We start from the raw sequence: 27,778 nt of genomic DNA, 5'->3' as shown, positions 1-27,778 counted from the left end.
GGTTTCCACATTATGTGTGGTCTCCATGTATATAGCTTCTCCTGATAGTAGCAGGAGTGACAGAAATAGCTCACTGGAGCACAGAGCTGGAAGTGTAATAGTACCCAAACTCTTCATTTGTTTGCTTGTTTGTTTGACAGTGCTACAGCAAATACTGTTTACTCTACAAAAGAGATCTTAAGACAGCATATTCATTTTTAAGCTCTGGAAAAACAACTCTGCAGTGTACCCATGTGATATTCTAAATGACTTCTTTCTCCTTCGCTTTTCTAAATAATATTGTGAAGATAAAAATGAATGTGTGATTTTCTGATGTTGTATTTGTGAGCCATGTAAAATCAACAAGAGAAAATTTTATGCCAGGGACTCAATTACTCAAGTACAGAGTTTGATTAGGAAAGCAATAATAAATGGAAAAGTTCAAGGAGAGATAATTAATTTGCCACCTTCCTTTTATCCCATCCTTCCAAAAATCTTTCACACATTTTTGGTTTTGATGTCTTTAAAGCTAATTTTCTGATAAATTTATAAGACTGTGGAAAGAAAACAGGTTAGCTACTTTCCAATGGCTTCTATTTCAGGTGAAAAAGTTATTTCATTCTGAAGAAACTAAAGGAAGCACGCTACCACGCATTATCAAGAACTGCAGAGATCATTGTTTCAAAAGGATTTAATTCCATATTTTTGTGAGATTCTTATCAATGAATGTTAATGCACTTTTGCAGTTAAAACAAATGCATGTTTTTTATTATTTGAGGGGAGGTTGGTCATCTTATTTGTTAAGAGTTCTCTGTTATATAATTCTTAAATGTTAGAAACTGGTATGACAGTATTGCATAAAAGAATATTGATTTATTGGGGTATTGATTCACCGTTTCTACAGTATTTAACACTTAAAGGCATGTTTTGGTTTTGCACCTAGAATACCATTTCATTTCTTTTGTGTGGCCTACAGCTTGTCTTCTTGTTGGGGAAAATTTAGATTTGTAATAAAATTGCTTCTGTTTAGTTTCCATTAGAAGTCTCACAAGGGATTACTCTTCTGCATCTGCCTTGGAAGAGAATATGATTTTTTTCCAGTCACAGATACTTCCTCCTATAACGTAGTACTCTTGCTGTTTGCTAGAAGCAAAAAGGACTACATAATACAGGAAGAGAGCCCCACATCATAATGATGGAATGGTTCCACGAATTCCTTTCAAAGGTCACTGGTGCCTCAAAATCCATTGAAAACGTACAATGCCAACCATCCCACTTTTGACATCTTTGTTGGGTAAGTCATAAGATCCCTGTTCACAGCAGAAGCTTATCACTTGCCCCTGCCACAGATATAACTCATATAATGTCTGCAATAAGAAAGTGACAAAGTGGTCACGACTTTTACAGTCAATGACTGTGTTTTTACAGGTAGGAACAAAGAAATGGAAATACACCAATCCCAGTGAATGGGAATGAGAACAACTGTCCTTAACTTTAGTTCTGTTTAAAAACTTTTACAGAAGCTTTCTGGATCTCATATGGATGTAAACTGGGGGATTTCAAGAATCTTTTTTGCATATTTCCCTACATCACACATGCATTACCAAGAAGTATAATTGCTGAGCTCAAGGTTTTTTAATCAGGTAATTCTTACCAATGAGCACATTTTTTCAAAGGGGTAGCATGCTACTGCTTCTGTATTCTTCCTAGTCATCACGAACCCCATCTGTCCATACACATCTGTACTGCCACTACTGCAAGGCTTTGATTGTAAGACAGAGTAAAGCCCTCACTTACATTTAGTTCAGTACAACTTCTGCACAAGTAAAACAGAAACTCTGAAAATGTTTACAAATGAATTTTATATCACAATTTATGACTGACTTGCATTTTGAGTTAACATCATTACTATAGAGGCCTTGTGTAACGCATAATCTTTTGCTCCTTTTTCCACCTGACAATGTAATTGCAGGTGCTGCATACCTTTTCAGCAGAGTACAGAGCATTTACACCCTTTCACAGACAACCACCATTCTTCACTGTGACTGACAATGCACATTCTAATGATGAGGAGAAGAAATTCTGCTAGACTTTTGAAATAGCAACAAAGACCGACCCTCCAAATTTCCAGAAACCTGTATTTAAATTCCAAATATGTTTAATTATTCCTGCATTAAATCCATGAAATGTCTTGTTTCTATACGCAGCAGTGGTGTATTTTTGTATACTGGGATACACAAGAAGAATCAATGTCCATGAATCAGGTATCCGCAGATTAAATGGCAATGTAAAATTATATCATTTTAATGATAAAATATTAAATTATATAATTTAATATTAAAATTCTGATATTTTAATATTTCCAAGCAATAATTTTTTCATTAAAATTCTCCCATGTATTAAAATACATAGCATGCGTGCTGAACAGTTTATCTTCCTTAGCTTTGGATATATGGATATTTAAAAATTAAATAAAGCCGCCTCTGCAAAACTCTAAATTTCTCAATGAAATAACATTTATGAAACAGAACAAGGTCTTAAAAAGATTAGTCAGGATGAGTCTGGTACAATGCTCTGGGTGATGCTCTGTGTGTGTTGAGAAAGGAATGTACTCTGAATAATTAGAAGAGGTTATTAGAGGTTCCATCTTGGATCTTAAAGGGATGTACCACTGACAAAGTTAAAGGAATGTGCCCTGAATAATTAGAAAAGATAAGGTGGGCACCTGAAGGAGATAAGGAGACCAGAAATCAAGAAATCTTTGAACAAAGAAAATTGAAAGGTTTACTCCACCTAGATCCCACCTATTGTGAATGGAATGATTAGGTGTCAAAATCAAATGAATATGTATGTAACAATGTTGTAACCTGTCATGAAAACTGTATAAAATACCTAACTTTTCACTGAAAACTTTGGACCTAGTTTGTCCGGTGGAAATTGGCTAGCTCCCCAATGTTGCACAAAATAAATACCTTTGCTGCTTAAAGACAAAATTGGTCTCTGAGCAGTTACTCTGTGCCGTTTTGGCATCAATTATGTTCTTTGCTGTCCACTGTAAAGTCACAAATGTTTGGTAGTTGAAATTGTTTCCACTTGTCTGTGGAACAGACATACCCTGACCATGGAATTATCTTGAATTTAGCACAAGAAAAAGAGAGTTGAGAAATACTTTCTTCCACAGTTAAATTTGACGGTGGTTAACAGAAAAGTGTTTCAACAAAGCAAGTCATAGCCTCACTAATTTACTAAAACAAACAATAATATATTCTGCATGTTAGATTTAACACAAAAGTTTTTTTCTCATTAAACACTGTCCTATATTCATCATCACCTAATTCCAATAGGGAACACTAATGTTCTTTTTATTGACACGTAAGGAACCCCAGACATGCTATTCCATTCACTGCTATTGCTTCTTAAAGTAAGTGATCAAAAAAAGGTCAGTTAAAACTTGACCTTTCTCCAGGACCAGTATTCAAAGTATATTAAACGCCATAAACAAACTGTCCACACTTCAAGGCAACATATTCCTCTCCTTACTGTTTCTTATGTATATGCTGACATATCAATATAGAGATCATTTATCATGAACATTTCAGTCATTTTTCTTCCCAAGAGACCCTCTGACAGCTTCTCCCCTGTCAAAAAAGGTTCAGGCAGAATAGGATTGCAATCTTCTAAAGCTACTGGCTGCCAAGAAATAGTTAGGTGCAAATAATGCAGTATCTGTAAAATGATAGGGGAAATTAATTTAAACAGAGTTCATTTCAGGAAGTAATTATAATGACCATTAATATATCTACTACTAGATACTCTCACTAGCTGTACAAGGAGGTGTCAATAGAGTCCCTGCAGTCTCCTCTGGATGTACAGTTAATTCATTAACATATTTACCCCAACAGACTGTCTCCTTTACATTGAAGAAGCCCAGAAGGAAGTGCCCATATGGCCTAGCAGAAGACCTTGGGGATCTGATTCTGATCTCCCCATGTATTTTTTCTAATCAAATTTCACCAATGGTACGAAGTTCAAAAACATTTATTCTTTTTCAGAAAAAAAAATAATATATATATATATATATAGCTTGGTACTTCAAACACCTACTGAATAGAAGTTTCCACTCATCATAGTAAAATAACTGAATATTACTCATATTACTAAAATACAATTTATTCCACATCAGGAATAATCTAGTACTATGTTCACTGGTGCAGTATAGCCCTAACATCAGAGTTCATGGTACAATGCAGGCTGCTAGTTTGGGAGCAAAAATTTTATTTTGATAAAAGCTCAACTTCCCCCCCCCTCCCCCAAGTGATGATTTTTAACATTATTCAATCATCTGGAAACATGTTCCTTCCAACCCTAACAATTCTGTACTATGAGAACTAAAAAAAACTGAGACAAATGTTGGAAATGTAGTAAGTATCATATTCGCTAAAGGTGTGCTCAAGAAAACTGGAGAAAACCAAAAATGCCTCTTGCCTCCCACTCCCTCTGTAAATAAAATATTTGTTCAGGCACAAATCCACATCACAGAGAATTTCTTGTGTGCAAATGAGGAGTAAACCTACAGAATAATTACTAAGTGTCACAACAAATGCTGACGGAGAAGTTAAGCAAGAAACATCATATCAAAACTATTCCTCTGTAAATGCCAATGAGACACGTTTTGTCTTTCAGAAGGATAAATACCTGGGTTGACCTAACTTGCAGGAAAAAATCCACATTCTGAAGATCAGGCACAAATTATTTCCATGAGAGTCTGGTAACACTAGCACTGAATCAGTTTGGATTTGAGAGTGACTTTTTATCTATCTTACAACTACTTCTAAAACGATTCATATTAAAAATGCTGCAGATGTCTTATATCACATTTTGTAATTTGTGAAAAACATGTTTCAAAACTAAATTTTCAAACTTTCCTCATTTGATGTGTGACTTTTCCAACAGATGTACAGAACTACAAAAACAGAAAAAATAATGTATTTAAAATATGTTTATTTTTCTTTAATCATCAAATGGTTGCTCTTTTTTTTAAAAAACAATAAAAATTAAAAAAATCATACTAAGTACTTTTCCTTACAAATATCCTGTGGTCTGAATTCCACAGGTCCTTATGATTTACACAGGGAGAAGTATTTATTTATTTGGAGTGGGCTCAGAATTGCTGCTTATCACTTTGACTGACACTGTTCCTTTCTTTTGAATTATGAAATACAGAACATGAAGGAAATCCCACTGATGCCAGTGGACTCTGGATCAGACCATAAACACTGGTACATAAAACTAAGGAAAACAGCTATTGTTTCAACAATAAACACGAATTTCGAAGATGTTTTCTTTGATTTACAATGCACATATTATGTATCATATATATATATATATGACAAGATATAAATCTTAAAATAAACCTAGGTAACAACATAAAGGGAGAAACTTGTCATTTCCGACCTCAGATTTTCAGAACTGAAGGAGGGGGTGGGTGGGTGGAGGTGTGGTGGAATAATCTGCTGTGTCTGAGGTTAGATGACCTGTAAAAGAGCACTAAATTATTTAATTATTTGATTATATTTTCAAGAATTTGATTGTTTTACTGTCTCTGAAGTATTTGGCATTTCTGGAGCCAATCACGTTGACATGGGTATGTGTCATGGTTTAACCTCAGCTGGTAACTAAGCTCCACACAGCCTCTTACTCACTCACTCCTCCCCCAGATGGGTGGGGAGGAGAATTGGGAAGGAATGTAAAAATCTCAAGGGTTGAGATAAGAACAATTTAATAACTGAAATAAAATAAAAACAAAAGAATAATATTGATGATAACAGTAACAGTTATAAGAAAGCGAGAGAGAAGGGGAAACGGATTAAATCCAAAGGGAAGGGAGAAAACAAGTGATGCTCAATACAACTGCTCATCACCCACTGACCAACACCCAGGCCAGTCCCTGCGCAATGATCGGCAGTCCCGGCCAACCGCCCCAGTTTATACACCCAGCATGACATCCCATGGTATGGAATATCTCTTTGGCTAGTTCAGATCGGCTGACCTGGCTGTGTCCCCTCCCAGTACAAACACCATCCAGCAACAAACAAAACCAGCATATTATCAACACTGTTCCCACACAGCACTGCACTAGCCACCAAGAAGAAAAACAAGTCTATCCCAGCCGAAACCAGAACAGCATGCAATGTTTTGCCATGTCAAAACAGCACTACTCATAGACCATTAAAGTAATGGCAGGCTACCTGGACACAGATATTAAATAGAGTTGTTCCCTCTTCAGACTCTGGACTAAATTCAAATCAAATTAAAAAGGAATAAAAGGAGGTAACATGTCCTGCTCTGAGGATGAAGGCCTATCGAGCTAACAAATGATAATCCTTCAGCTGTCAGCAACATCTGCAGACATCAGGTAGCTAAACTACTTAGGCACTAAGTAGTACAAGGCTTAATTGCTGCCTGGGGTTAAACCTCCTTAAGTGTTAATTCACACTAGGCCGGGAATGGCAGGATAAGATTGTTCTCAAAACATTGGATGGCTATTACCTTATTAACTGCTTGCTTAGGCCCAGCTGTCTGTGTAAGCAAGGTCAGGACAGGAGCAGTGACCTCTCAACCAAGCTGAATTCTGAGCTGCAGTGTACACGGTGGAAGAAGCTTTCTGAAGTGAAGAGTTCAGAGTTTTCAGAGTTACTTTTTGGCTTTTGGTTGTTTTTTTTTTTTCCAGAAACTGCAGATGGTTTACTTTATTAAATCTTTACTCCAAAATTGCAGAAGTCCCACTCCTCAGCCCAGGATATCACATCCTCATCTGATCAAGCTTTCCGCTCAGGTCTTTCAGGCTATCTTACATCCCTCTATGTTTCAGAAACTACTATCATGGCTCTTCACTTTCTTTTGGTTTTCCCTCATTTACCTTGTGTTCTCCTATGCATCCTAGCTTGTAACACTCATCTGTTTGTACGCTCCATATGCACTACAGTTCCTAAAAGCCCATCTCTAACTGCACTCACGCTGAATGCACTGATAAACTGTGATGCCAAGGGCACATGAAAATCTAAACATCAACCTCTGGTCTGGTGTTTAAATTTTTTGCTGAATGACATGGAGAATTCTGGGAGGATGACTGGGTGCAAAATCTTGCAGTGAACAGAGGGTTATAGAAACATCTATGGCAAAAAAAGTGTAATTTGCAGCAATAGATAAATATTCCTTAATAAGTGTAAGAATTTATGCACTTATCACTCCTGCATGATTCAACACAGAATTTTTTAATAGAAAAAAAAAAAGAAAGAAACAACAAAACAAAACCAAAACTGTATTTAGAATTCTGGTAGTTAATGTGGAATTTTCATTACAGTAAACAATTAAAAGTTAGGGAGTTCTTTGTCTCAGGACCATCTGTGTTTTAGCCTTTCCTAAACACATGCAAAGGCTCCATGGGTTGGCAACAAATGCATTTTCAGTTTAAAAACATGACCTGCCCCTCCACAACAAAAGATTTAATTCTGTGAAGGCAGATGCGCACCTATTTACATCTACAGCACACATGCAATCTTGATGAAGTTGAGAAAGACAGCTCAGAAATACAAATACTTTAGAATACTGAACTCTCATTTTGCCTTTTCTTTTAAATGGAGAATTAAGGTATTTTTCACAATTCTACATTTATTTCTAACATAAAGAAGAAAAAAAGCTTCCAGCACTCAGTTTAAAGCACATGATATGGCTGTGATAACAGCTTTGCAGAAAGACACCAAGGACACAGACATTCAGTAAAGCATGAGTTTGCGTGCTATTTATCTCCTCTCTGGATGTAGTGCTTTCGGTATCATGGTGTTATTCAGAAGATTAGCATTTGAAGGGAATACTTGCTTGTGAAATTATCAAAATGCTCAAGGACAAGTAAAGCCTTGTTGAAAGCAGAATATAATTAATGATGAAATTCCGGAAAATGCTTTCCTGGCTCACAATACATTGGATTAGCACACCTAGCTACAGATTAATCCCATTTCTGTCTTATAGATGTAATGTTATAGCTTTACATTTGTCTGTATACTTTTACTTCTTACATTACAAACACCCCTCATGCTACATTTTGTGAGTTCTGTAATGCTTTTTCTCCTTATTTAAAATAATTATTTTTCAAGTTTCATTTGGTCTGAGAAATGTTCCCAGAAAAAACAGAAGCCTGTGGAATGAATACTACTTGACAATAAATCAGCAGATTTCTTCTAGTGAATATGGATTTTTCATACCTACCTCTGACCAGCAGTAAGCATGGCTTACAGTGTATCAATACATCCAAAAAACATTTTCAACTAGCTTTCAATTTCAGTTCCAGTATATGTTTAGTAAGGAATGGAAGATTTTTGCCAAACTGGTCTGGTCACAAAAAATACTCTTCTCTCTCCTATTATGGAAAATCCTCTCCAGTAATAACAAACTTATTAACATTTTTGTTAATATTATCCAGTTGCCAACAGCAGGGAGTGGAAAAACTTCTATGTTCCACTGTTAAAAAAGCTTGTTAAAAACATAACTTGTTATTGCAATAACTCAAAGGTGTTTTACGTAACACCTTCCTCATCCTCCTCCCCAACCTGGAGTGCTTCCCTTAGTTGTTCACTTCTTTAGACAATAAAACCGTTATTCTTCAAGGTAAAGGAACAAATTATTTTCATGGCTGTGCTCCCCTGCCTCATGCAGAAGGTGAGAGAGGTGATACTTCACAACCTTAGCTGGTAAAGGAAAGTGGAATTTATTATCAGAACTACTACCTACCAACCCAAGATTCAAAATACTTTTTCTCTAATAGTCTATACATGTTCTTCAAGAAGCCTCCACATGGAAGGGATACCTCTCTCTGCAAAAGCTGCATTGGCTTAGGGGTTCCAGAAAACAACCACACGGGCCCTGGAATGTCCAGCATGCACCATACCACACTGGGGACTCTTAGGACAGTTTTTGATATCCTATGCCCTTAACAATCATTTTAAGTTAGACAAAAAATTCTAGCTAATAATGGATATCACTTCATTTTACTTTGTGATGACTATAGTTATTTCGCTCCAGCATCCTCAACTTTTGTACGTATTTTCAGTAGTTAAGCAACTCTGACATATGGGCAACCATCTTAGATAAAAAAAAAAAAACAACCACCAAACAAAACAACCCAACAAAACCACAAAAATAACCACCAAAAAACCCCCCAAAAATGAGAGCACAAGAGAAAATAAATTAATGAATGAGATGATGCAAAAGAGTACTGATTAAATGAGACAGAGTAGACAAAAATCTGTTAGGAAAGTTTCACCATGGCTGGTCTTATAGTGGGCTATGGTTATGGAATGGATGATCTCTGTTGAAGTTTCTTCCTGATCTGCAATACTGTGGCCTTTTAAAAAAAAACATTTTAGCTATTTCACATACAAATCATCTCCTCCTAATCTGTGATCTTGCCTTGATTATAGGTAAACTAGTTCGGTTCTATGAATAAATCAGAGTCATTCTCTAGCATTCAATAGCAGCATTTATAAAGGGGTGAAAAAGGGTCCAATTTTTTCAGGGAATCATTATTTCATTGTATGTCAGCAACACTTGATTTATCTTACAGGCATGAGCGCTGAAATACTACAACATGTTTTTCTTGAGCGAAATAAGATCTGCAAAAAACCAAGCATCTTGTAAGACAGATTGTTCTAGCTCAAATTTCTTAAGAGGTGTAAGGTTTGACAAATAACAGATTTATCCATTTTCTTATGTTTGTTAAAACAGATACTTGTATTTATGTCTAGGATTAGCCCCCATATGAATATCCTTACATACAAAAATAACGTGTGATCGTATCACTAATGCTAGCATTTAGAGCATTGATCATGTGTTAATTACTCTTCTTTCTTAATGATATATATAAAATATACATATTACAAGGCAACGTTCTGCTATATTCTGCACACACACTTTATGCACAATGCAAGCTCATCAAAAGAACTTCACCACTTTTGAAAACAACAACAGAAGTGAGGTGAGGCTTTATTATGGAGGCACATTTAAAGAAAAGAACACATTTTGTACTCACAGGGATACATACTTAATTATTACATGTGCCCTTTTCACTTGCTCACCATTCCAACAGAGAGGTAAGACCTCCCCAAATACTTGGGGATCCTTAGGCATGGCAAAAGCTTCTTCTTTTCCTTTTGCAGCTATCAGGTAGGACAGAAAGAAACAATGCTAATGCTCATAGGCACTTGTACACTGATGGATACCCTAAAAACAGGGGGCATGGGAGGTGGTATTATTATTTTTAAAAAGGGCAATGTTACAACTGTGGAAGATGTCAGTCAATAGGGCTGCTCAACTCATAGATGCTATCAAAAAAGTAACAGTACTGACTCTCATTTAAGTAATACTCCTTTCCACTGTCCTGGTAATCCGAAGATCTAAGAAAGGTGACAGCATAATTTAAATCAGGATCATTCATTCAGGTTCATAATTGCAGCTGGTAATTTGATAGCAAATAAATGGTGAAGTCAAAACTGATTTGAAGGTTTACCCTCCTTTCACAGTGCTCATGCTTCCAGCTCTGGCTGTCAGTCCCTTCTCATCAAGTTCTCTTGCACATAACTGTGCCTTGTCCTTTCTCCCTCTTTTGGCTCATGACTCGCCACTGCTCCATGTGTGGTCCTTCTTGCTGTCCTAAGCTATGAGAGAATGCACTGCTTGCACTGCACAGGAGACTGGGAGCTAACAGTATCCTGGAGCAGGCAAAAACCCCACTGCTGTCAGTCAAGGGAGTACCCTTCAGCCATGCTCTCTGCTGTTCCAACTACTGATTCCAGATGCTGTCGCCTCCCACTGCCACCCTGCCCTCAGAATACTATCAAATTCCTCAAAGCAGAGGATACCTTTCTCTCTTAATAAGAGAGAGAAAGAGTGTCATATCCTATGTAAAAAATACCATGTGAGAATCTGACCCATAAAAATATTATTGACATCTCTGACAAAAGAGGAAATTAAAAGGAACAGTGAAATGTATACAAAATATAACACTCATCTTCTTGTTGCACATCTGTAATTGGCTTAAGCAGAAAAAGAAAAACTTTTCTAATATGCACATTTCATTTTCCAGTCCTATAGTTAAATTTTTAATTTAACTGGGAGTCATTTCTTCTCCCTCATCTGGAGGTTCGTAAACATGTACAAACAATGTCTTCAGCACTCAATATTCATCCTTGTCAGTAAAGTAAATTCACTATTACGAGCCATAAATCAAGACACTCACAACTCACCTAATCAATAAACATGATGGTTAATTAATTAATTAATCATGGTTTATTTGTTGTACATCTGACACATGATTAATCCAGTCACATAGCTTCTCAGTGTGTCCTCTGATAAGCATCCCAGCTCTGGAGAATGGGTGAGAATAGTCCCTTTGCACTGTTTGAAACTCCCTGGGCGTGAGTAACACAGATACTTTTACCCATTACCTCACCCAGGTCCTGCCACCTCCATGTAACAGAAACCTATCAAACAAAAGTCAATTCCAAGTTTAGCTTCTGCTTGCCAGCTGAATGTTAATAAAAACCATAGAACATTGCTGCAATGCTCAGGAACCTTTCTCAGGTCAGTTAGGGTTCTCCAGAACTCACAGAAAGTAGAAATAATGAATTAAGACAAAGCCCAAAGCTTCTGTCGTTTAATTTCATTTTCAGAAGCAAAGCTAATTTCAGATTCGCAACTGTTTTAACTTGAAAGGCAACAAGAAAAAAAATAATCTAGGCAAATCTTGGTGATCTGCAGATTCAGGAAATTTATAGGAATTACAAAACAAGTTCTGCATAGCCAAAGACAAGTCCCATGCACTTCTGCTCCACATGGTATTTTCCACAATAACTAAGAAAAGAAACCAAGTTCTTCACATATCATTACACATGTGCTTCCACAAATATCCTACTATACAAAGCTGATTCATCATCTCCACTCTGGGATAGCTTCATAGACTAAACTTAAAACTGGTTCCTGTCAGAAACTCTTCAGAGGCTTCATTAAATAAACGGCAACTAGGACACAAACTCCAACATAGAACTGCATTGTATACAATTTTCCTTGATTCTCTACAGAACTAGCAAGATCTTCAAATATAATTTAGAGAACAAATCCAATGATATGCCATTTACATCAGCTGAGAAGCCAGACTCTGAAATTCAGATTATTGTCACATTAACATGGTTTGCTAGAGTTGTTCAGAAACACAGTATAACCACATAAATCTCTTTGGTGTGTTAATATTAGATGTAATTAATGATCATAGGACATGCTACTGTCTAGTAAGCTGAAGATCTCCAACACTTTAGTGCTTATGTTCTACTAAATCAAGACTGTAGCAATGAAGATTTCTCTCAGTAGAGTATCTGCACTTAGAAGACGACAAAGAAATGGCAGGTGCACAGCCCTCTTTTTTTTTTACACGGCATGACTGCCTGCTAATTATAAGCTTCAGTGGAGTGATGAACATTTCAGAGTACAACGCTGCTTGTTAATTCCCTTGTTTTATGTTCCAAGATTATGCCTTCAGCCATATTTGAGTACATACTGGTAACAACTCTGCATCTGTCTGGAGTAGAAAATATTTTCCTGTTGTGTTACAAGAGCCGGGAAAACTGACTGCCATTCCGTACATATTCAGGGGGTATGTGTTAGAGCAAGAGGTCTGGAAAGATGCAACTCAACTGAATCAAAGGTGAGGAATAAACTTTGGAATTAATTATTTTTTAATTTTTTTTTTTTTTTTTTACATAAATGCTGGGACAAAAAAAAAACCCAAGCTTCTTGTTACGTGCCTCAGCTGAACTCTTTACAAAACTAAGTTTCAGAAGACTCTTCTCTTTCATTCAGACTCTTGTCACGGTTTATCCCCAGCCAGCAATTACATACAACACAGAAATTACAATAACAATTGTAATGAAGAAGGGAAGAAGAGGAATAAAAGCCCAGAAGGGAGGGGTGGGCACAGACAATCATGACCAACCACCACCTATGTCAATGACCAGCTGGGGTGCATGGAGCTCTGCCAGGGGATGGATGAGGAGCCAACTAAGAGCTCATGGGTCAGGATCAAAGGGAGGGCAGGGACAGGTGACATTATAGCGGGGGTTTGCTACAGGCTGCCCAACCAGGACGACTGAGCAGATAAGGTCCTCTATAGACAGATAGGAGCCACCTCATTCACAAACCGCAGTTCTCATGGGCGACTTCAACCACCCCAATACCTGTTGGAGGGACAACAGAGCAGGGCACAGGCGATACAGGAGGTTCCTGGAATTAGTTGATGATAACTGATGATAACTCCCCCCTCCAAGTGATACACGAGCCAATGAGGAGAGGTGCCATGCTGGACACTGTTCTCACCAGCAAGGCGGGGCTGGTGGGGAATGCAAAGCTCAAGGGCAGCCTTGGCTGCAGTGACCATAAAATGATGAAGGTCAAGATCCTTAGGGCAGCAAGGTGGGCACACAGCAACTACAACAGTCACTACCCTGGAATTCAGTGGAGCAGGCTTTGGTCTCTTCAGGGATCTGCTTGGTAGAATACAGTGGGATAAAGCCCTGGAGGCAAAAGGGGCCAAAGGCAGCTGGTTAACATTCAAGGATCATCTTCTCCAAGCTCAGGAGCAACATGTCCCAACAAAAAGAAGTAGTCAGGAAAAACACCAGAAAGCCTGCATGGATGAACAAGGGGCTCCTAGACAAAATCAAACAGGAAAAGGAAGCCTACAGAGTGGAGAAAAAAGGGCAGATGGTCTGGGAGGAATACAGACAAGTTCTTTGAGCAGCAAGGGACCAGGTTAGGGAAAGCTAAAACCCTGATAATTCAATCTGGCTAGGGGCATCAAGGGCAAGAAGTTTCTATAGATACGTCGTTGATAAAAGGAAGACCAGGAAAAGCATGGGCCCTCTCTGGAAGGAAACAGGAGACCTGGTTACCTGGGACTTGCAGAAGGCTAAGGTACTCAACAACTTTATTGCCCCAGTCTTCACCAGCAAGTGCTCCAGCCGCACTGGCCCAGTCACAGAGAGCGAAGGAAGGGAGACCAGGAGAATGAAGAACCACCCACTGTAGAAGATCAGATTCAAGATCATCTAAGGAACCTGAAGGTGCGTAAGTCCATGGGACCTGATGAAATGCATCCAAGGGTCCTGAGGGAATTGGCAGATGAAGTGAGTAAGCCACTATCCATCATATTTGAGAAGTCATGGCAGTTCGGTGAAGTTCCCACTGAATTGAAAAGGGGAAACTTAACCCTCACTTTTAACAACAGAAAAAAGGAAGACCTGGGAAACTACAGACTGGTTAGTTTTACCTTGCTGCTAGGCAAGATCATGGAGTAGATCCTGCTAGAAACTATGCTAAGGTAATTGAAAATAAGGAGATTATTTTTATTTTTTTGTGACAGTCAACATGGCTTTACTAAGGGCAAAGTGTGCCTGACAAATGCTGGGGTTACAGTGTTGGTAGATCAGGGAAGATCAACTGACTACTTGGACTTGTGCATGGCATATGACACTGTAGCCACAGTAAGGTTACTTCATATTAATGCTGACATTATGTATTGCTACTCTAATAGTACGTCTCTTTTGTGAAAGAAACAGGAATGTTAGTCTAAGTTCTCGATTTCATCAAGTACATTTGTATATGCTGGCTGATTAGGCGACATGTGTTCTTTCTGCTACTACTAACCAATGTAAGTAACTATCAACTCCCATAGTGAAGTCAGAGAAGTCATTATTTTTCAGGGACACAGAAGTGTCTCTAATAAAAACTACTGATTTCTGCAGTGGATACAAAGGGGAAATGATACATAATAGATGAAAGAGTCTAGTTCAAGGTAAATGTTAATAGCTATATTAGTAAGAAAGTAGCCACATAACTAAGAGTTATTACAGAATTCTCACATTTAGTTATGCTTTTTATAAATGGATATATAGAAGGAAGAGAATTCTCAGCGTTGCTGATTTAGGGTTCCTACACAGAGGCTTCTCAGTGGAATCTGATTTTCTGGAAGTACCAAATATCTACTGCCTGAAGTCAAAACTGGAAAGAAACAAATCAAACAAGCCAACAATATGATTCAATTCATAAACAGTGTACTCAATTGGAGCTACTGAGTATCGCTAGTCACTTGTACGATGGAAGGGTTTTTTGGGGTTATTCTTTTTCCCCCACAAACCATAGTTAATGTTATAAGCAATACTACCATGCATACATTTCAGCATTTACCTGGAATCTGCACCCCAACATGATTCTTATGATTAATGATTTAAATAAAAACAAACCTTGAATGAGTCACTGTAAATTGCTAGTTTGCTTTAATTATGAAAATTACCTATAATGAATGTATTTCTTGTGCTCTGAAAGAAACATGTCACAATGATTTCTTATAATATAGAGGAAAAATGGAGAAACTACCTCCTCCAAATGAAACTTAAAACAAGATTTACTCATGGTATTATAGACATGTGCAAGATAAGTTATCTAAGAAGGGAGAATGGACTGGAAATGCTGAGTTCATCAGTAACAGCCTCCAACACAATCAAGCTTGGAATAATAGTTGAAAAGAAATCCTTGTGATATAGGTGTGTGCACGGCAAACATGATTTTTCTTAATATTTATCTGAGCCAAAGCTCAGCTACCATTTATGGATATGCAGCTCTGACTTACTGAATGCATAGATTTTCTGTGAAACTGGATTGCTCTTAATCTCAACATGCTGTGCGTTTTATCTGCTGAATTACTTCAATTCATTATTGAGAAACTACTTAGGAACACTGATGTGGCATTAAACATCAAACCATCCCATACTAAGCAGTTTTACCAATTTCATACATGAAGAACTGCATTATTTTCTTTGTTTCTAGTCTGTCATACTTTTGGGATGACTCCTACTGCTTATGGGAGAGAAGGAAAGTAAAGTGAAAAATCATTCCTGATTCACATTCCTCACACTACTCCTGACTGTCTAGGCAACTATCCAACCCACTTTGTCTCTTTTTCAGTCAGAAGAGCCCTCCCCTAATCAGGTGTTCTTCACACTACTTCCACAACAGTAAAGCAGTTCCTTCCCATAAAGAATCCTGTACTCAGAAACACAAAGGCTGTAAATAAACACTTTAACTAGAGAATTGAAGTTATTAATAGAAAATATGGAGTTTCTCAAATAAAGGTGACTGTTGACAGTCTAATTAGTCGCTTCTCATACAGAAACTGTTCTATACATTAGATCACCCCTGTAGCCCTTCTCAGAAATGTTGCTTTTGCTAGACTGGGGGAAAGGATAAGAACACTGTAATTATGTTTTGCATTTGAAACACAGGTGCCCTGTGGATTTATACAGTAAGATTCTTGGTGGTGTGTTGGTTCTATTTTCCCCCTTCCTGGTTTCTCATATTCGGTTTGTTTATTGGATTGTTTCTAAGCACTTAGTTGATGGAGGTTTATCTTACAGCCCCATATAACCTTACAGTCTTGTTAATGAGTGGTACTTGTCAACTCAGTTAAAACTGCTCAACTCAGCTGCGGCTCATGTGCCCCATTCTACACTTATTTGTATTGAATTTCAGCCACTCTTGGAGGATCCCTGTGTTGCATTTCTTTATGGTTGGTCTCTCCTATTTATTGTTCTCAATAGCTTATTATAATTAATGTAATTTTTCACCTGGCCTTTCACCCCGCTTTCCACAAAGTTTCAAATGTGAAGTGGCATTTCTTTTCCCACAAGCCAGGTTTGGGTGCTTTTTTTTGAGGTTTTTTTGTTTGTTTGTTATATTGATATCACTGCACACTTTGGTTCCCAGATATCAAAGTAGTTTTAGATATTAGTAACTAAAGTTATTGGGTTAGGTATTTCTTCTTGGATTACTGCACTAGGCGCATGTGATTTATGAATCACACATCCTGTTCATTTGCTGATTTGTTCCAATGCCTCTTCCACAGCACCTCAATTTGAGATTCTTTCTTTGATGCATTCATCATAAAATGTCTGCTGTGCTCCCCAGGGTCTCCCACGGTAAAAAAATTATTTAAATTCTTTCAGCTTTCTGCCTTGTTTTTCTCCCTTTATAACTTTTATACCCCAACTGCCTTTTGGCCCAAGACTTTCTGGTAGTCCTCCTCATCCTGATGTTTCTAAAGAAGAGTATTTTTTTTTCATTACAAGTTTTTCCTCAAACTTTCTTTGATGGGTTGCTGTGCTTTACAATTAACATGCAAGATTTCTCAGTCCTTTCTATTCATCTCATTTGGAAACAAGCACACTTCTTAAAAGACTCTGCCTTTATTTGCCCTCTGTACTGCGTCAGCCATTCCAACTTCCTTTAGCCCTTCACGCCTTTCTGGTAGGTGCCCTGCATTTGCTTTAAGCATTACTTAAGGCCAAGTTTACCATTAGTTCTCCTTTTGGAGATTTGATAACTATATAATTTATGAAGCAATCATTTATTATGGTTAGACCCTTTCAACCTCAATGTAAAATTTATCCTTCCTTCCAGGGAGTAAGTGAAGTTCCCCATTACTGCTCCATTTTTCCTGTCTTAGAAGTTACCTGAACACCCTCAACATGTCATCAGCAGCTTTGTTATTCCAGGCAGCAGGGTAAGGACAATGTTTTTATGGTGTCAATATTACATCTGAAACATCCACACAGATGCTCTCCGATTTGTTGAAATGGTTATGTTGTCATGATTTGACTCAAGGCTTTCAAATAGAAAATATTCATATATCAAGGGTGTGGAAACGTTGCTTATGTAATACTTTAGCAGGTCCAAAATGATACATCTTTAGGATAGCATTGAATTTTACAATGAAAGTTTATAATTAAAATTAAGTAGCAAAATAAATATAGCACATACAAACATATTAAAAGCTTACTAAAAACAAAAACAGGATACCCACCCAAGTGCTCTCTCGCTCCCCCTTCCTCAATGAGACATGGGAGAAAATAAGAGGGAAAATAGCTCATGGTATGAGATGAAGACAGGTAGATCACTGACCAATTACCAAAAATATTCAACATGAGAAAAACGCATTTATTTTACTGCCAATTAAAACAGAGTAGGATAGTGAGAGGAAAAAAAAAGGAAAAAAAAAAAAAAAAAGAAGAAGAAGAAAAAAAAAGCCTTTCTCCCACACCGGCCTTCCTCCCAGGCTCACCTTCAGTCCTGACTCCTCTGCCTCTTCCTTCCAAGGGTACACGGGGTGGGGAATGGGGGACGCTCACAGCAGCTCCTCTCTGCCCCGCTTCCTCCTCAGCTGTGCCCAGCTCCGGCCGGGCCCTTCCCAGGGGCCGCAGGGAACCACCCGCCCGCCGGGGTCTGCCCCGGGCCCGCGGGGGCGTCTGTGCGGGGGCGCCCGGAGCCCCCTGCCCCCTCCCGCTCCCCCCTCGGGGCTGGCCGGGCTGTTTCTCACCCCGTTGCCCTCAGCCCTGGCTGCCGGGCACCGTTTTGCCCTTTCTCAGCCCGGCTTTCCCCGAGGCGCCCGCCCGTGGCTGCGGGGCTCAGCTGTGCCCTGCGCTGGGGCCGGTGGAGCCGCCTGGAGCCGCCTGGAACCGGCTGTGCCCGGCGCGGGGCAGCCCCGGCACCACCTCACAGCGCTGCCCCCTTCCCCTCTGCACCCCGCCGTGCAAAACCAAAACATGATGAAAATCAGAACAATGGAAGGAACAAGGCTAGGTAGGAACAAGGCTGGCTTTCCCCACAAACAACTGCTGCTAAAACATTTAAATGAGAAATGGCAGTTCCATCTAAAAGATGTTGGTTTCATCTGCAGAGTTCAATGTCAAAAAAATGTAAAAGTCACAGAACTTCAGGTGCTGGTGTGTCAAAATTGCAAAAAGGTAAAATGTAAAGAATAAATAAAAAAAAAAAGAGACGTCAAGTTTTAGACAGACTTTTCCAGTCCACAAGAATCGTGGGCAAGATTAGATCACCTTGACAAAACTGTTTTGAACCATTAATTGAAATAACATTCTCCACACAGCAACATTTTGCAATATGGAACCAACAGACTGTATAAAGTTTCCCCACAAAAACAGTTACTGCTTTAACACAGCAGATCAATGTCAGTGTTTTGACATAAAAAAACAAGTTTCTTCTTGGTGCAATTCCACATTGACTTGATATTGTATGAATTCACTTTAGGATAGAATAAACCTTGTAGTTAAAATATAATGAATATAAGAAATACATTCTAATGAAACTAGTAGTTGCACAACAAAAGCTGCTATGAAATCCTCTGTACAGCCCTGTACCAAGGCTAAGAACTTATATTTACTCAAAGAATGTAGGTATAGTAATTAGGTCATGTAACCATAGTCTGAAAGAAATTATTAATGAAATAACTGATGAAAGAAGGAGTCTGTTTCTCTTTCTTTAACTTTCTCTAACAAGGGGCCTGTTTCTAAGTTATCTAGAGGGAGCGACTAAAAGAAAGAAGCAGAAGAAACAGATGGTCGACAAGGACATAAATTAGCTCAGACCGATAAGAACACTGCAAACTTGCAAAACCATCACATACCAGGCAAAAGGTGAAAAGTACACCATGAGGAAGACCTACGGCCTTCCTCCCAGAGACCATTGCCCATGTCATGAAGACCCCTGCCCACAATTCTTGGAGGAATTTGCTTAAGCACAAAGGACTGATAAGCTAATTGACATACAAAGTGAGAGTAGGCGGGGTTAGGTAATGAATACGTATAGGCGTTAATTGAATATTCATTGTTTTATTGTATAAATATAAGATAGATAGTTACTTTAGGCATGCACGTTAGGCGGAAGGATCCCCCGTGCATCCAGTGCTGCCAATAAAGGATACTCAGTCACTAAGAAATTTTGACTTCGTTCTTTAAATCAGACTTAAGTGAAGTTAAACCAGGTAAACACTTTATCCCATGTTTTTGGATTAGGTCTGAACTTTGGTACGTTCATGCTTTTCTGTTTGGTCGGTCTATTAGGGCACACTGCCCTTGTCAGTCTGTGCGCAGCCATTTTCTGTCCAAGGGCTGCAGCACCAGTGCTGTGCTTCAGGAAACCTCTAGATACAACTGAACACGGCAGAGGAAAGTTAAACCGACCAGGCTGATGAAAGCACTCTCTTCTCTCGAGTTTGATTTTCCCCCAAATAAACTTTGAATGTTGAGAGATTCCACTTTAAAAGTAATAAAAACAATCTGAAGAGCCACAGCATTCTATGACTTGCAGAGCTTGAGTAATGTGCACTCAACCTCTCAAAAAGTAACCAACTAACAGCTGTTGAATAAAGCTAGGACTACTATCAGCATGGAGGCAGCAAAGGGGGCTGTCTGTGTCAACAGAACTCATAAAAAGCAACTACACGTGTGCATTTTTACTTTGAAAAGTGTTTAGGTTCACAACAGTCTTGAGTTATCTTTTTGTAAAAATACAGTAGAAAACAAGATGGCTAACGTGATTATAGGGCCATATAATGTGCAATAGTGATCTCAGATTTCATCACAGTAGTTAAGATGGAAAGGGCAAATTTCCTCTGTTTCTTGGTAAGGCTGCTCCCTGAGCAACTGTGGGAGACAGAAAAGAAAATAAAAAAATCTGCACTGTCCTATATGATCAGTGTCAGCTTTCCACCAACTCTGATGGCACTGAATCAAAACGTTATTTAGCAACAGTAAGGGTGACAAGAATTAGGACCTGAGCAACCAGAGAGCGGAAAAGCATTAAAAGTTCAAAACAGATTAAAAGTACTGTAAAATCTGAGGTTAGCAGTCTAATGCAATGAAAATGCTGTAATTGGGAAGAACATGATTTTGAGTAATCAGGGAGCAGAAAACCATAAGACAGAAGTAAAGAGAAAGTACTATAAAATCTGAAGTCAGTGACCTATGGAGAAACTGTCACACCAAGTGGTGGGTTTTTTGTTTGTTATGTTGGGGTGTTTTTTTAAATGAAAGGGGATATGTTAAATATACAAACTTCTACTTTTTCAGTGCAAAGACCTATAATCTCAGTCTTGCACAGATTTGCTGAGAGGTCCTTTGGAGGAAGCTGGAGACATATCAGTCTTAAATGGCATTAAAAATCGTGAAGCTAAATCTTTGCTGAAATATTAAGTGTATTCATTCAGTGTTCAACTTTTCCCTTTCTAAGAGCCCTGGAAGAATTAAAAAGTTAATCTTTTTCACACTAGACACATGAAATATGTGAAATTAAAGACTGCTGAGCCCAAATCCCTCTCCTTTTTATTTTCTACATAGGTCTATTGTAGTATAAAATTTTAAAGAAGCAACTAAAGTACATAAAAGAACTGAAAAATCTGTGCTATATAGGTTGTTATTGTTACCACGTTTTAAATACGTATAGAGAAAATAATTTAATCTAAATAATTACTTGTGAGACTGGCAAGCTAAAAGGTAGAAAATGAGATGCGTGTTATTCTAGATGCTAAGCCACTTGTATGCTTTTTTACAAAGGTATGAAAATGGGTAACAAGCCATATGTAAAATCTTTAGATCTACATTTTCATTTTCTTTATCACAAAAGAACAACACTTTTTTATCAGAATAAAGTTTTGAACTGTTTGTTTATATGTAAAATGCTGAAGCATGATATGCTTTATTTTATGTATGCCTCTGACATTGCATAGAGGCACTTTAATTGTAGAACTCCACTTCTGTTTTTACTAAGGTATACTTATTTTCCCCTTACTATCATTAAATCTGAGATGTGAAATTGATATGATCAGGGAAGATTAGATTAACTTTACTGTATTAGAACTAATTTATTGCAATGACATGTCACCGTATGTGAAAAAGAATTTTGAATGACAACTCTGTTATGCTGTATTTCTGTTTCAAAGAGTAAAATAACAAATTACTAGAATTACTATCTTGCAAATCCAACAAAAGACCTGCGATATGCTTCCTAATCTAACTTCCAGTCCAATCATTTCTGGGCATTTTTAAAACTGTTATTTTCCTCTTCCCCTTCCTGTATTCACACTCATTTCTAACTGTTCCATACTTCCTTATCTCCCCCATCAACACAAATCCGAAAGTGTTTTTGAACTCAGGTATGTGAAATGTAAGAACTAAGTAAATTGTCACTCCCCTATCCCCCAAATTTGTGAAGAAAAATGCACGCATATTCAACTCTGTGTGTTTTTTCATGAAAACCCATTCCTATTTAACTTCAGAGGACATCTGAAGTGGATTAAGAGGTATATATTTAGTATTTCAGAGATTCCACAGAGAAATCAAGTGTCAGTCTTGTTCGTTATATTCTTGTGCTATTCCTTCTAATCGCATGACTCACTCAGCCTCAAACCAACACTGATTTTCCCATTACCACTGCACATTTACTTTTCTCTCCAAAGTAAAAAGAACAGTGAATGCGTAGTTAAGATCTGCTTCCAGTGCAAGTCACTTTTTAGAAATATCAGAAGAAACAGACCTTCTGGAGACAGAGAGGTGTGAAAATTCAAAATGAAGAATGTTATGGATTGAAACACGTACTTCTGTTTCTCTTCTTTCCTAAAATTCTTTATTTGTTATTTGTTTTCTATATCCTGACACATGAATTATCTAACCTGGAAGCATGCAGAAAATGTGAGAGAAATGCAAACTATATCAGCCATGGCAACTGAGATATGTTAACACTTGCAGCCCTATATGAGGAATTTTTTTCCCCAGTTTTCTCAGGAGAATTATCGTTCCTCTGAGCTGGTGCGGTCAGTACCGAACACCTCACCAGACCATGTTGCATTCACTAACCCTGCCCCTTCCGGCGCTCACAGCTATGTTTTCATTAGAATAATTTTTGTCATAGAGATGCAGAAGTCAGGAAGTCTCATGTAGCTGATAGCTCGGTTTTGTGCATTAAAACTGCTTAATTGAGACAAGGATACTTGTTCCCACTTAATCAAATTTCCAGTTTCTTCATTGTACCCCCCCACACATACTTGCACCCACAGATGAGGAGTCTCTCAGAACTAGCATTGTTAGACACTATTGATCATTGGAAAGTTTTCAAGAAACCCTCCCCAAATAATCCATCATTTTAGAAGAATAAGTCATTGTAGTTTTATATTCTTTAAAGATACTTTTTTTAACACAAAGCTGTATTTGGAGTTGTTTGTTCAGGAAAACATACACTGAAACATCAAAAACCTATCCCAAGTGCAACAGCAGGGAACAGTTTCAATAATCCCATAACCACAGAAAATACTCAACACCTACAAAAGGATAATTTCTCCTTTCTACCACAACCTCATTTTTCTAGGACCTGTGTTTTGCCATGTTCCTATAAAAACCTTCTGACTATGGCAAACACAGATTAATTTTATACAGATTTCCAGTCTCCAAATGACGTTTTTAGTGAAAAGAAATAATGACTACAGGAACGGGGATATGTTTTATATTAAAATAGAATGATGACTTGTTGTCCTAACACTTGCTGTATAACAGATGATGGCAGTAAATTAATCCATCCCCTTGACAGCCATTTCACAATAAGAATGAGAAACCTTACCATTTTCATTGCAGGCCTACCCTATTCTTGTCCTTGGCGTGCATTTCCATGACAATGACTGTAATCATTATAACAGTATCGTACATAACGACTCTGCTTTCTGTGATGTTACTCCCAAACTGGGTGTGAAAAATGTGAAAGGACAGATCTCAAACGGCAAAACTCTCACCAGTGAAGCAGTCTTCTACAGGATTAGTAATTGACAGAACTGATAGCATGCTGCCACATAACAGAAGCCTGGAATTAAATGGCACCCCTCATGTAGCCTTCCTTCAAAAACTGAGGGGCTTTGCATGAAACCCTCTTGTCAAATTAAAGGCATGTAGAATTGAGACCTTAATGAAGTGTGTACAATTAAATGCAACATCAGTAAAACCACGATTTTTCAAAATGAAAAGGAACTCATGCACAATGACCACTACTGAAATTTCGCTAATTATTAATATTATGTCAGGCTCAGCCGGGCTTTCCTTTTTTTCTGAATTAAAAATATATGCTTGAGCTAATATGATTGAGCTTTGCAATAAATCAGGTCATCAGAATCACTAAAACAAATGGGAAATAGAGTCCAGATGCTTCTAAGTTCCACAAAGCTTGTGCAAAAATGAGCTTACTAACATGAAATACTTGGAGCAGAAAATTATGAACAGCACAGGGAATTCTTTGAGGAAAAGGGGAAAAAATAGGTAAGTACAGAGGAAGAAATGTCCCCAAACAATGCATGTAGCCACCTTCTAACCACAAAGGATTAAAAGAAATCTTATTCATTGACGTTTGTAACTGTAGCATTAATATCACGGTCAGAGGATGAAAGAACGTATATAATGCTATCACAGGAACATGAAATTGAAAGGGACCATCCTTCAGCTCACTGAATCCAGACCTATGTTCTTGCATGCAGTCATGTCTGTTAGTGCTTTCATAAAGATGAGCATGTTTTACTTTGAAATGTCTTCGGATTTTTGTTTTCACTCTTCCTACTAGTAGACTCTTTCAGGATTCTGACTTGTTTTCTTATTTCCATTCTAAATTAAGCCATGGCCACCAAAACCTCATTTTTTTCAAGAAAAAAGGCAAATCAACTTAAATAGCTCTTCTCTTTCCCTTGTGGTTCCTTCTGAAATGTATTTATAGAATAATATGTGCTTTCCACTGTTTGGGGGAGTAATTATACTTTATTCTCCACCACCACCACAACCATAGCATTCAATTTTCTCTGTATAGCTTCGTATATAAATTCATTTCTCTTGGCCAAAAGTAATCAGAGCAGTAAACAGGTCAACATTATCTCCCACAATGGCTTCAGTATCACTTAAACACTATTTAGATTATCTCAGCTTTTGCAGCTTAGTATCATATTTACCTTCAAGATATGACAGTAGAAGCAATAATTAGTCTGGTGACCAGATCTTTCTCTTCCTCTGTCACTTACAACTGGCAACAGTAGCGTATAACAGAAATGCATGATATTGTTCTGTAAGAGCCTTATCACATTGTGGTCCTGAAATTTACTCTGTATCTCCATATCCAAATCTTACTCACGCTACCTAGCTCTTTCCAGACAACATTTTGATTTTCCTGCATAGCTTTGCATCAGCAACATGTTTGTAAAATGTTTCTTCTATTCAAAAATCAGTCATGAAAATATTAATTAATCTAAGATGGGCTTGGTAATGTATCTTCTCATCCCCTTACCTGTTCTAAAAGTTTCTCTTTCAATGCAACCCACTATTTCCACTTAGAAAGGCCCTTCCCCAGTTTACATTTTCTGCACAAATCTCAACAACTTTCACTATGCTGAAATACTTGGTATTCTACCAAGGTTGGCATAACTAAATGGGGTTTTTTTGGTCTTTGTGTTAACAGTATCTTAAATACAGATGCTCCATTTGCTATTTTTAGTTCAGATTTGAAAGCCCCTGTTCAAATTTGAAAGCCCTTGCTACCAGACATCTGTGATTTCAGAAGCTACCGGTTTCCTTGGATATTTTTAACACTCTAAGATAGAATTTTCAGGATTCTCAACCTGAAGGCAAACTAAAAAGGAATTAATTCCTTTTCCATGTCTTCATTCCCATTAACCATGTTTCTTTACCCCTCATATTCAATGTTTTTTGCAATTTTCATTACAGAAATCAAGACTCAACTAGATTATGCAATAAAAAATTCTATCATAAAGCTGAAAGACAGTATTCAAGGGGGAGAAAAGCTCCATCTGTCATATATCTTGCAATAAAGCTATATATACAGTTTTGTGTTATTTTAATGGAAATTTAAAACCCAAGCTATACAAACAACATTACACATGATAAACTAGACTTCATTTGGCCAGCCTACAACTGCATCAGCATGAGCTTTATGCCTGAAGCTCATTATATATGTCAAAACATACATGCAGGGATGCTTGTTCTCACATGCTTCTGAGGAACTGCAACAAGTAACACACCTTTGGAGGAGCCCTTTTCCACCCTAACCTCAAAGTGGAATGACTACCCTATAGAGCTTAGACTGTATTTATAATATTCCCTGAAGTAGAACTGAATCTTATTCTGAAATAGTCCGGCAAAGTCTTTAGCAGTGACATAGTTAAGCCCCATGCATTTGAGGTTCTAGAACCTGATGTAAAAGGATCAGCTGCACTCACTGAAACATTTAGCTGAGCTAAGAAAAAAATGCTATTTTATCATATTTTAAAATCTTTGTCCTATTTATATATATATTATTTTTTTTTAATAATAAACAGAGAAATTATACATAGACAATTGGCAAATTCATTGTGCATACCTGTAGCAATCCAAGAGGTGTCCTCCTTTAAAAAAGGAGGTGCCATCTAAGGAGGTACCTGTTTTTCCTCTATCAATGGCACATTTCAGCAAATGGGAAAACCAAAACCAAGAATAAGACAATGGCCTTACCTTTCCTACATACTGAGGATCTGGTCCCATGTGTTCTTCTAAAACAAAGAACTGATTCCACACCCATCCACGCTTGGGACGATGATGTACTTCTGTTTCACCTTCTATGTGTTTGGTTTGATTTCTAGTCACCTTGATGGAGCCATGGTGAGCAGCTCCATAACACCTCTGCACAAAACAGAGACAAACTAGGACTGGGCAGATACAAGATGTACTTGTAATTCTCATTGTAGGATAAGCTTCCTGTTGAAGGTTTTCTTTCTCTTGTCTTTTACAGCTGTAATCCTTTAATAAGTTCCCAAGACAGAAGGTGAAGCCTGGTTCAGAAATACAGTCCAAAATGTTTTTTTCTGCTTGTTCATGGTTTAGCTGCCCATTTGGGAAAGCTCAAATTATATTTACATTATGAAAAGCTGACTGGAAAAATTTATATTTCTTCTGAGGTCTTCACAAGAGTTCCACTGCCGACCATTTTCTATCTAATAGAGAAAGAAAAAAAAGCCACTTACTCATCACTAAAACCAGAAAATTTCAGGTTTCTGACCTTAGATTACACTCACAGCTGTACTAACCAGTCTTTCAAAGACTCTCATCGTAACTAAAATTTCTTTTCAATCCTTCCTGTAAAAGCGTTTCCAGGTTGTTTTTAAAGTACCTTAAGAATTAGCATGGCTCTTCCAAGCTATGAGAACATTCACATTATGAAAAATTGGATGATTCAGGACTATTCCTTTGGCCATTACCGGCAAATCACTGACCTGGTCTCACAGTAAAATAAAGTCATGGGTACAGTGTCATTAGATAGATAGTGATTCATTTCACATGAGTTCTTGATCTTCTGTACAGAGATCCAACATGGTGAAAAATACCAAGGCTATGATCAGTTTTTAAGGAAAGCCTCCAAAACAGGCTTTGAGAACTCTGAGTCACTATTAGAACATACTGACAGGAACTCTGAGTCAAAATGTGCACTTTTACACCCTGTACTTTACATAAATTCCAACCAATATCATACCAGAACCTCACAAAATTATTTCATACTGACAGAAAGTTCAGGTTGTTTAGATGATCGGTATTACATTTATAAAAGCATCTAAGTTCACAATGACAATATTTTCTCAACTTCAAAAAGGAAAATATGTATTTTTTGTACTGCAATAGTAAAATGTGCAAATGGACATGGAAGTTACTGTAGCACTTAAAGCAAAGTACCTTGAATGAAACAAAATAACTCTTCAACCTCAGAGAAATAGTTACCCTAAAGTAATCGTTTGTTCAGTTATCTGAAAATATCAACAATCAGTCAATCAGGAATCGCAAAA

At 37.7% G+C, this 27,778-nt stretch overlaps 1 protein-coding gene across 15 annotated transcripts in view; it reads right to left on the bottom strand.

The window, feature by feature from the left end:
* CDH18 (cadherin 18) overlaps positions 1-27,778 on the bottom strand; it is a 689,972-nt gene that overhangs the window by 152,141 nt on the left and 510,053 nt on the right. For all 15 annotated transcript variants that reach the window (XM_080377753.1, XM_080377755.1, XM_080377756.1 and 12 more), the window contains one exon: positions 26,457-26,935. In XM_080377753.1, coding sequence (XP_080233879.1) covers positions 26,457-26,684 — 228 coding nt within the window. In that variant the 5' untranslated portion in view covers positions 26,685-26,935. The remainder of the gene's footprint in view (positions 1-26,456; positions 26,936-27,778) is intronic.

Source organism: Falco punctatus (genome assembly GCF_963210335.1).
Source record: "Falco punctatus genome assembly, chromosome: 3".
NCBI classification, from domain to species: Eukaryota; Metazoa; Chordata; class Aves; order Falconiformes; family Falconidae; genus Falco; species Falco punctatus.
This window is presented reverse-complemented; position numbering and strand designations above follow the sequence as displayed.